This window comes from Siphateles boraxobius, unplaced genomic scaffold (genome assembly GCF_051911475.1).
Source record: "Siphateles boraxobius isolate OS27281-9 unplaced genomic scaffold, OSU_SipBor_1 25, whole genome shotgun sequence".
Taxonomy (NCBI): Eukaryota; Metazoa; Chordata; class Actinopteri; order Cypriniformes; family Leuciscidae; genus Siphateles; species Siphateles boraxobius.
The window spans coordinates 18,065,946-18,077,418 of NW_027508866.1; the positions used below are offsets into that span (position 1 = coordinate 18,065,946).

General features: G+C 36.5%; 1 protein-coding gene across 1 annotated transcript; it reads right to left on the reverse strand.

Annotated features, from left to right (window-relative positions):
• Window positions 1-4,785: 4,785 nt before the first annotated feature.
• Window positions 4,786-6,454, reverse strand: ccl19b (chemokine (C-C motif) ligand 19b). Its single transcript, XM_077242008.1, has 4 exons — window positions 6,298-6,454; window positions 5,981-6,101; window positions 5,761-5,879; window positions 4,786-5,556 (listed from the first exon to the last, which is right to left on the reverse strand). The coding sequence occupies exons 1-4, from the start codon at window positions 6,374-6,376 to the stop codon at window positions 5,534-5,536; spliced, it is 342 nt and encodes a 113-aa protein (XP_077098123.1). The 5' UTR covers window positions 6,377-6,454; the 3' UTR covers window positions 4,786-5,533.
• Between the last annotated feature and the right edge of the window lie 5,019 nt (window positions 6,455-11,473).

Consider the following 11,473-nt stretch of genomic DNA (forward strand, 5'->3'; position numbering starts at 1 on the left):
TATAAAAGCTAATACGTCGCACGTCGATTAACCGGCGGGAAAATGTCCTTACCATCACATCCCTAGTGAGAAGAAGAAAAAATAAATAAAACTTTAGATATCAATCTACATATGCGATGGACATTGGTTATGCTCATCTTTGCTTGCTCCTTTAAAAGTATCTTGAGTAAAACAGCTCTATATTTAACAAAGCACGTAGAAAAGACTCGAACCGGAAGCGATGTGACCTGTTTTACAGAATACGTTTATGTATTCTGTAAAACTGTTTATTTGTTCCACATAATGCAATTTTGTCTCACATTCTTTATCACAAAAAAACATTCATTTACAAAGCCTATAAAACATGTTTTTGTCAGTTAAGGCCTAATTATGGATTTTTCTGGCAGGGTCACCAGAATAACAGAACATTCAAATCTTTGGAAGAGAGAAAAAGTCATTAAGGTCCAAGATGGATGACACAAAATCCACAAAAATACGGCAAACTCCATCTCATCATCCCCTTGGTCTGCTGTTCCAGGGTCCAAATGATACCATAAATTTCCCACCATTATTGATTTCTTGTCTTTTTCTAAGGAAGTAAACTAGAGCAGGAAAAAGGGCTCTCGCTGTTTCTCAAGCCCCTGCTTTGAGTAGTTTGTGAAATGGCACCTGACAGATAAAGAGTTTCAGAGAGCCACTCTCACAACGTGCTTTGTCCTCCACTCCACCATCAATAAGAACAAGAGACACTCTTGCTAATTCTACCATCATCACTTTGTGAGGTTTCCAGGGCTATATGTACATATGTATGGCACTTAAGGGAATTACAGGAGATGAATGGCCAAACAGAGAATCCATTCAACTGTCACTAGACTGCAAAGTGTCCGTCAATAAAACTGCATCAATTAGACAGGAACCTTAAAGGAACAGGTCACCTATATAAAGAAATAAAAACCAACCTCATGTCTTTCCAAACCTGAATGAACTTCTTTCAAAAGATGATTTTTTTTAAAGAAAAAAATGCACGAGGCTGAAGCTATCAAGCTCCACAATAACAAATAAACACACTTGTCTTGTAAGTGCTCTTTATGATTCAAAAAACTATATTCCATGTCCATATCCCAAACAGCGGTTTAATGTGAAGAACAGACCATTGTTATTCACTGAAAATCTTGTTTACGAGAGACGTAGCAAAGTCCAATTTGTGAAAACGGTTTACATTGAATCAGACTGATTGAGTTTTTGACTTAAACTCACTAACCCAAATTTCAGTCCCACAAAACTATTAAATGGCTTTAGAAGACTTGGAATTTAACACACAAGTCACGGTTCACTTTTATGATGTCTTCTTATCATTTTGGAGTACGAGGTAGCTAATTTGTACAAATTTCCCAGTAATGGGTAGGTTTAGGGTCGGGGTAATAGGTCATTTGTTCGAATTCATACGAAATTGGGCAGCTCGTAAAATATGTACGATTTAGCAAAAGGAAGTTGTATCAATTCGTACGAATTAGCCACCTCGTAAAATACGAACGAATTGCCGTGAGATCGGGTTGGACAAACCCAGTCCTCATTTGTAAAAGACTGCCAAGGATACTCCTAAAAAATACAGCTCGTAGTCGTACCGGTTTGGAACAACATGAGAGGGTGTAAATAAGGACAAATTTTCATTTTTGGGGCGAACTGTTCCTTTAAACACCCTTTGAGAACTCAGCTTGATGTAGTGATAACCCTGAACCTTTGCATTTGGAGATATGAGCAAATTATTGTTCTTTCAACATCAACTATTATCATAATTACAGAGGGAATATCAGAGAACGCTCAGTACTCTTTTTGTACGGCTGTTCAGCCTTCATCCAACGTGCAGAATAGCTGCATGGTGAGCGAATGCGGGGGAGGAAGGTCGTAATTGGCCTGTGAATAGATTTGTCATTAGAGACGCGGTAGGGGAGACCCCAATCATGGTCGTCCTGTGACACATCTGCCTGATTAAAGAGGTCAATAAGCCAGTGCTATGACACAGATTGCCAATTTCAACTGTCCCCGCCCCGATGTTACATAATAAGGGTTAAAAATATTCTCTACACAGATATTTTTGTGCTTTGTTACCACCAGTTGGTGTTTTTGTCCTAAAAGTAGTGCTAATCAAAGATATTGATTTTGTACAAATGAGGGAATGATTGATCACTGCCAGATTGGTTATAAGTCCAATTATATCCTTGGGGTAGTGTAAATTAATACGGCAAAAGAAAATTAACATTTATAGCACGTCTCCTGGTTTCTGATGATGCTATCTCAAGGGAAGTCAAGGGGAAACTGACACCTTTGCCTCAGAGGTCTGATATCTATGTATAGCCATAGCTATTCATAAATGTTTAAAATAAGCCCCTTTGACCTTTATATAGGGAGTCCCATGCAGACACCTCAGAAAATGTGTGCAAAAATAATAGTAATTAACCTCTTATTTTCCTCTATAATTTTTGTATCATGTGAAAATCAATTGCATTATAATCATGTTTTATATTCTGGGGTCTGTATGAATAAATTATATAAAAAATAATTTTAAAAAAATCTGACTTTTGAATGGTATGGACACTGTGACACTGAAGACTGGAGTAATAATGAAAATTCAGCTTTGCATCACATGAATAAATTATATTTTAAAATGTACTCAAATAGAAACAGTTATTCTAAATTGTAATAAAATGTCACAATATTACTTTTTCTCAAATTAACTTAGATAATTAATGTGGTTTAGATCTCTAATTAATGTGGTTTAGAATCTAATATTTTGAGATTCTATTTATTAAACCAATCTCCTTCATTGTATTAACTAAGATTTTCATTTCAATTAACTCAAAATTTTAACGTAAACTTTTTATTTTAAGTTAAACCAACAATATTTGTTTACAGTATACTGCATTTTTTGGTCAAGTAAATGCAGACTTGATTAACGTCTTTCAAGAACATTAAAAAATCTCTAAACTTTTGTGTATAATCATCTTTAAAATATTAGGATGAAATAATGAAGTGTCAACCTTTTACTGATGTTTTTCAAGCAATTAAAATGATCCCAGAAAATGAATGCCAAAGTATCGCCTACTTTATATTCTTCCTCCTTTTCTGTTTCTATTTCCTGAAGGTATCCATCCAGATTTCTCTATGAAAAATTAACATGATGCTTGCAAGGGTGACTGACCTCTCGAGCACAATTTAGCTCTCATTTTAAACTTCTTTTCAGGAGTATAGCGAGATTGTCCGTCTGGTGGAAATTGTATAGTTAAAACACTGACCCGGGGTTACATGAATTGGGTAGAAAACGGTCTTTCAAGTATTGGTCTGAAAGACATTTTGATGCACTAGATCAAACTCAAATGCAGACAACTGACATAAAAATGAAAGAAAAGAAAAGCATAAACTGTTCTATATGAAATGCTAAGCTTGCTAGGATAAATCTTTAGCTGCCATGTGATCCAATTCATTTATTATCCCTTCGACTAAAAAACGATGTGTCCCAGATTAAAGTACATCAAATGTTGCAGGAGAACACACGGCCAAAGCTACCGCAGCAGCTTTTAAATGTATGACCTTAAGTAATAATTAATTTTAAGGTAATACTTTTTGCTGTTGATTCTACTATGGGGATTTAGCTTTTTGCTACTAGGGGGTTTTGCTAATTGCTTTTAATACAAATTAAAACATAACATGTCAGCATTACAAACAAAAACATTACATACAGTTTGTAAATAATATTCGTTTTTAAAGTATGCTAAAGGGCATACCTGTAGTGCTTAGTATAAGTAAGTGAATTGGGATTGGGCCCGGGTCTCTTGACCATGTGGTGCATTAGCACATGTGTAGGGGGTCCAGGAGCTGTAGCATACTAAATGATCTGACCCCACAGGCTTCATCCATTAGATCTAATGTGCCTCGCTAGTCCATTTAGCCTGCTAACCCCACCCCCACTCTCTCTCTCTCTCTCTCTCTCTCTCTCTCTCTCTCTCTCTCTCTCTCTCTCTCTCTCTCTCTCTCTCTCTCTCCGATCATTCCCTTGCTTCATCAGACTTCTCCTCCAGGATACAGCAAGAGAAAGCAGGGCAACAGAGCAGGGCTCTTTTATCCTCTCCCAGGTCTGCTGGGCACTGAGCAATGCTGAGTCTCGAAGACTGAAAGAGTGGGAGAAAGAGAAAAGACAGAAACAAAAAAAGAGATTCTGAGAGGATGTTTGAGAAGCATTGACTCAAAGAGGAATGAAAGGAAAGAATAAAAAAGGGAAAAAATAGAATACAGAGGCTGTATAAAGGGCAGGAAGGTCCGTTGAGTCAGTGGACAGTTCCTTTAAAATATTAAAGGAACAGATTACCCAAAAATACAAATCTAAATATGAAATCTATCTATCCATCCATCCATCCATCCATCTGCCTACGAGTCTTACTCTTCATGTTTGTCCCGCAACAGAATCCAGTGATATTTCACTTCAGTAATCAGTCCATTTCTTGCTGGAGGGCTGCAAAGAATTCTGTGGCATCTGGATAGTGGGTTTCTGGGTATTTCTGTGCACATTTGTATGTGTGCATATGAGTGTTTGTGTGTACAATACCACTTTCCATGGGGTAAAACTTTCTCCTAATCCTTCAGAAAACTGGAATCAAATGCAGCTTCATCACACAGCTGAAAGCAATGGTCTGGATTAACGCCAGCCGATGGGGTGTTACAATGTCGGCAATAAGAAATACAGTCAATGGTCTTCTATCACATGCACAGAGCTGATATTACCACATATATACACAAAAGATTAGTCATATAGTTGTTTAAATATTGCATTTTTATTATTTAAAAGAATATATAGAGAAAAGCACAATGTACATGCAATGTACTGTGCATTAATTCATTATCGGAACTATATAGAAATTATAGATAGTTCAAACAGGGTTGAATACCCCTTCATTATAGTGTAGAGTGTAAATACTTCATATAATAACCATTTTAAAGATAACTTTGGCTGCTAGAGCTCTCAAGATGTGTATGCTGCTGTTACTTTATATGCAGTGCATGTGTCGCACATATCGTATATATAGCTGGTTATATTGATTTTGAGAATGATTTATTTTAAGGTCATTAGTTCATTTTAAGATTCTGCAAATTGACCACACACCAAAAAAACATGCACCCAATTTTCATGTTTAAAAATGTATTTATAATCCCAAATACAGTGAAAATGTGAAAAAGAAAAATATAGATTTTCATTCAGTGGCTCAGGAAACACAGTAACTTTATACAATGTAGAAAAAAATACAAACTCCACAAATGGTTGACATATTAGCTTAAAATCTCTTCATATAGACCAATGGGGGAAAGGATTCACATTTAAAAAAGATCTCATCTTCCCATGATATGACAGTAGATTCACACTTTGACCTGCTCTATTAGAGTACACATGTAGTAAACCTGAGAATTATCATTTACTAAGGATGAGTGTTATCAGCTATCTGTTCCAGGATCAGTGCTGTACATGCACATAGTGTGACTGAAGGCTAGACCTGCATAATCTGATTCACTGTTGTCTCGGTTTCTTTCCTGTAAGAGAAGAGAGAAACCTTGAGTTACGTGTTGAGTACAAAATGTCAAATTATGTTATGCATTTTGTTTTATCTTTGTTACGTTGCTATGTGTGTGTCATAAATGATATTATTTTTGTCATGTGGTGTGTTTTCTATTATGTTACGTTCTAAATATTATCTTTTACAAACATTTGATGATGAAATAGATACAAACACATACCTTTAGGTTTTCTGGCTTTTGATACAGGTGCTGCCAGTATTTGGTCAATCAGTTTGCTTACCCAGTTACTCTCACTGGGAAAGGGTGCACAGAGCTTAAAGCCCTTCTTTGTGAAAAATCTGTGGAAATTCAATCATATTTAAATATGCAAAATCCTATACACCTTGAAGTCTGTAGCACTACTGAGGCATCATTTTGAAATGCATGTAATGCGACTTACATAGTGGCAGGAATCCTGCAGGCTCCATCACTGGTCTGAATGGTGAAGGACGTCACCACCCTCTGTGGGATGCGCCGGTCGCTGGTGGTTAAACAGCAATCCGCTGCCCCATCACCCTGAGCTGTGGCAGTTAAACAGTGCACAGAATGTTAACCATTAGCCATTTTCACAGTCTCGCCTGCTAAACAATGACGAAATAGCCAGATTATCTTTACAGATAGTTAAGAATTGTAAAACGTTGTTTTATAAATGATTGTAATGATAAATGAAGCACTTGCATTCTTGCTCGTTTAACATTCAGATAAATTTTTCCTCACCTGTTGTACAGCTCCATAGACTGACGCTCAATATAAGCAGAGCACCTGTCCATAATATCATAGAGTTAGAGTACATCATATTGTCCGTCTGTATGTGTTATTTCACTTGTCCTCAGCAGATGTGTGGCTCACTGGTGCATTAACGCCTTTTATATGTTTCATCACAAACTTTCACTTTCTTTATCCTTTAAGGCAACCGTTTCCTGTAAATCCATCCCTATTAAAAGAGCCCTTTCACCTTCTTTTGTTAACTGGAAATGAAGGCGCCTGCCAAGCGAGTTCATTCATCTGAGGTGAAGGGAAAGTTTCGACATGTCTTCGGGGCTTTTAAAATGTGTTTATCAGTGTCACTGTCTCATGAGAAACAAACATGGTGAAGGTAAAGTTGTATTAACGCGTGTCACTCATTGCTGGAGGGAACAGGTAGCACATAAGTGGCTTTTGAACAAATTAGATGTTGCTTAAATTCCACTAAGTGATCATTCTAGTGTGCATCAGCCCACTGTTAGGTTTCTTTTGTCTTTATCAGAATTTTTGAGTGGATTCAAATACATCAAATAAATTAAATAATGCAGCTCTGTATTGGATTCTCATTTGCGCATAGGATTGCAACTAAAATAAAAATAAAAAATGAAAATATTGATTTTTATATTCATTATAAATAAAAATTATATATAAAAAAATGTAAACCCCTCAAAAAATAAGTGCATGAAGCTCTGCATTGAATTCACAATTGCTAATAGGTTTGCAACTGGTCTTATCTGCATATAGACTATCAGTATCGGGTTAATCATATGAGCACACTTTGCATGTGGTTATCTGATGTGATATACCAATTATTGTCATAATGGTTGCGATAATGTTCATCTTTATGACTCTTTTGTGTAACATATCAACTTTTAGAGAAACATACCTTAATATCAAAGCTGGCAAATTCTTACCAAACCAGGTATGGTTTGATTGACAGCACTACTAATGTGTGGGTTCATGTGCTTTTGGATGTGACCCAATAAAAGCTGCAAGAACATGTACCTGCTGTTGCTGGCAGGTAAGCAATGATTGCTGTTGGAAAATGATGATTATCTAAGTTTTACCTTACAGTCATTGACGACTACCTATATTTTATGTTACTAATAATTTCACTGATTTGTATTCTACATTTCTCTGCTATTGTGTTTTGAACCACAAATAAAGAATTTCTTATTTTCTGTGAATGTCTAACCTGTTCAAAGCAGCTGAAATGTGCATCATAATATTCTAATGCACAGAAGTGTTTTGGCAATACTGGTAGTGTTATGTTTCAGGCGTGCATCTACATGTAGAAGCTAAATATATGCATGGAATACAGCCAGCAAACTGTCTAAAGGCCTCGGACATGTTAATCATGCAGAACTAAAATCATTTTTTTGAATTAATGGTCCCATAGCCTGAAATCCTGCTCGATTAACAGCACCTCCAAACGCCAACCAGGTCTTTATTCGATGATGTGATCCGAGTAAATCTCCTAAAGAAGTGAGCCCTAAAGAAGCTTGAAGAAGGAAACAGATTGCTGATCTTCTACTTGAGTTCAAGCAGTTTAATTGCTAACTAAAGCTGCGTTCAGTTTTCACTCATCACTTCAGGATTGTCAGGGAATGAGCAACATGCCGTGTCACTTCCTATCTGATGGCTCACTTCCACCTGGGCCGCAGAGACTTCAGCAGGTCCAGAGGTAATCAAGCTGCTTTGTCAAAGCATGTGACGAGGCAATTACAGACAATCAGGACTACTTGAAGGCTAGTCAAAGTGTGCGATGAGAGTCTTTACAGCCCCTCTAATGAAAGTTTTTTAATATGAAATCTATAACAAATGATATAATATAAATAACTTTGAATATGCATTTTGTATATAGGTAAAAATTAACAAAGAACCCTGTGAAAATAAATCCACATTGTTAATCCTTTTGATCTTTCGTTCAAAACATTGGCAAAAATCGAATCTTTCAAAATAATTAAAAGTGGGGGGTAAATCACATTATGAAATAAATGTTTTTCTCCAAAACACACTGCCCATATTTACATTCAATCATTTAACAGACGCTTTATGCAAAGCGACTTATAAATGAGGAGAACAGAAGCGATCAGACCAACAAGAGGGCAACAAGTGCTGTAACAAGTCTCAGTTAGTCAAGCACAGTACACATAGCAAGGTTTTGGGGTTAGTTTATCAGAAAAACAAAACAAATGGAATAGAAAAGGTAAGTGCTAGTCTTAATTGGTCAGGTGCTGACGAAAAAGATGTGTCTTTAGACATTTTTGAAAATGGCATAAGACTCAGCTGCTCGAATTGAGATAGGATAGATTCATTATTTAATGGCACCCTTTTATTCAGGACTTTTTGTAACCTCCTTTTGCCGAGATAACAGCTCTGAGTCTTCTCCTATAATGCCTGATGAGTTTGGAGAACTCCTGAAAAGAGATCAGAATCTCTCCAGATCCTTCCAATTCACAAGTTCATGTTGGCGCTTCTTCTCTTCAGTTCAGCCCACTCATCTTCTATAGGGTTCAGGTCAGGGACTGGGAAAGTCATGGCAGAAGCTTCATTTTGTGCTCATGAACACATTTTTGTTTTGATTTTAATGTTTGTTTAGGATTGTTGTCCTGATGGAAGATCCAACCACGGCCCATTATAAGATTTCCAGCAGAGGTTATCAGGTTTAGATTTTTTATCTGTTGGTATTTGCTAGAATCCATGATACCATGTCTCTGAACAAGATGTCCAGGACCTCCAACAAAAAAAAAATAGGCCCAAAATTTCACAGATCCAGCAACTGTGGGCATGGGGTACTTTTTATCCCTGTTTGGACCAAACCCACCTGATTTTACTGCACAAAAGCTCTTTTTTTAGCTTAATCTGACCCTTTTGAAGTTCCAGTCGTGTTTGACTCTGACAACTGAATATGCTGGAGTTTGTTTTATGATGAGCGAGGAGGTTTTTTCTTTTTTGAAACCCTCCCAAACAGCATGTGGTGTTGTAGGTACTGTTTGATTTTCTTTTCCTGAGGCTAATTTCTGCAATTCTCCATCTGTGATCCATGGAGAGTCTATGGCCACTCAAACTATTTTCTTACAGCCACTTGCTGTTTTGTGAAGCTCAGCAATCTTTTGCTGCACATCAGAACTATATTTTTTATTTATTTATTTGTTTGTTGTACGATAACGGTATCCTTTTCAAAAACGTGCACTTTAAACCTGTTTTCAAAAGTTTGCGCTTTTTTTAGGCCTCCAAAACGCTGCTGTTGTTTAAATGAATGACCAAAAAGATTTTCGTTTTTAGTTGAAAACAGTGTTGTGTAAACAGCCCTTTTTTTACTTTGACAAAAAAAAATCTAAATGAATTTTAATATAGGAATTAAAAGTATGCTCATCATAGAAGATGTGTACTGAAGTCAGTGTATTAATGAATTGCTTTTTTATGCATTTTTGAATATAAGGGTCTGTTTTAATGTTGATAGCAACAGACCTCCACTTAAAATCACAACTAGAGTATCACTCCTAAAATATTGCATTATAACATTCATCCAGTTATACAATAAATCTGTTATAACACGTTTCTTCATCGGTATTGATTTACTTTTTCTCATTTACTGTTGAACATTGGTTGGCTTTCATTTACACAGAGAATACATAAAACATGTCTTTCAAATGTACATTTGTTCTCAATCAACAGATATAGACTTGTCATAAGTTCCGAGCAAGATTCATGAAATATTTGCGGTTAGTAATTTGCCAAAGATGTTTAACTTGCAAAAGGCTCCAATAACAAAACGTTCTGTTCGTTTGGAGGTTCAACTTTCATCGTGCTCATGATGAACAGCAATGATCCATCTTCCTTGTATAGACTCGCCCACATCTCTAAGCGCTTGTTTATATTGGAGGCTCAAATTTACTGTCCTCCAATGAACAACAGAAGAAAAAGGAAAAAAAATCAAGCCACTTCCCGCAGTCAGGCTGTGCACTTGCCAGATCTGTCTGGAATCCATACAAGATAAACTCATTGCAGAAATCTACAGGTCACCAAAGAGTTTGATCCTTATCATTGATGCCCTGAAGCTAATGAGTTTCAAGTTAGTCACGTATAGTCACAAACCTCACACATACAAAAGTTTTATGGTATTTTCTATTACAAAAAGCAATATTTTTGTTTTTATCATTGAGATTTATATGCCTATGTCTATGGATAGAGATACAAATGTAATCGAAATTACATTTGCAACGGGGGTTGAATATTTTCGATTACAACTGTAAACGGACGACGACAATCTTCACAGTTGTGTAGAATCAAGCTATGTTTGCAGAAATCCCCCTTTGACTGTCAGATAAAGTTACACGGGAGTGTCATATTCAAGAAGTCAGCTGTCAGGCATGCAAGATTGTATAGATCTTTCTCTGCAGATAAGCAGGATATTCCGAGCAAACTTTGCACCCGTAACACAGACTGGACCTGAGGTCTGATTTTAAGCACATTCAGAATCGCTGAAGGTATTTTTGTGATAAATAGCAGCATTGGTTTGCTAAATGGAGCTTGGAAGTTTACGGTCACGCTCAATGGGACGTTTCGTTGATAAAATGTGCTTAATCTCTCATCTTTCCTTGTTTTGAATCTGTTCTTTATGTTTGTGCAATGAGCCTGCTTTAATATGAGAGAGTGCAGGGACAAAGGCCACTGGAAAGTCCATAAGATTAGTTTGTTTATGTGCCAACAGGTGGTCATGGGTAATTTCTTAACATGAAGGATGGGTATTTCCACTTTGATGTAGGGCACAAAGGGGGACAGATGTCTTTAGGTGCCCAACTTGTATTGGTTAATTGTGTTTTGTAGGGGTGGAAATGTAAACTTTGTTTTGTATAGTTTTTTTAGTTTCTTTTATTTCTGCATTGCTGTCATGTGTAACAAACAAACTGAAGCTGAGGAAATCACCTGGTTTGGTTTGGTTTTGGTTGCGTTTCTGCAATGCGATCAGAAACATCACAAGTCATTCCTAGAACATTTTCATGTCCCAATATATAGGATAAAAAAATGTAAATCGTATTCATTTGTTTTCTTTTATCATTTTACTACTTTGAATGGGTGTTGTAATTTTGCAATGTCCCTGCGCACTGTGTAATTCGGAAGCAAATAATATTTAATTTCTCTA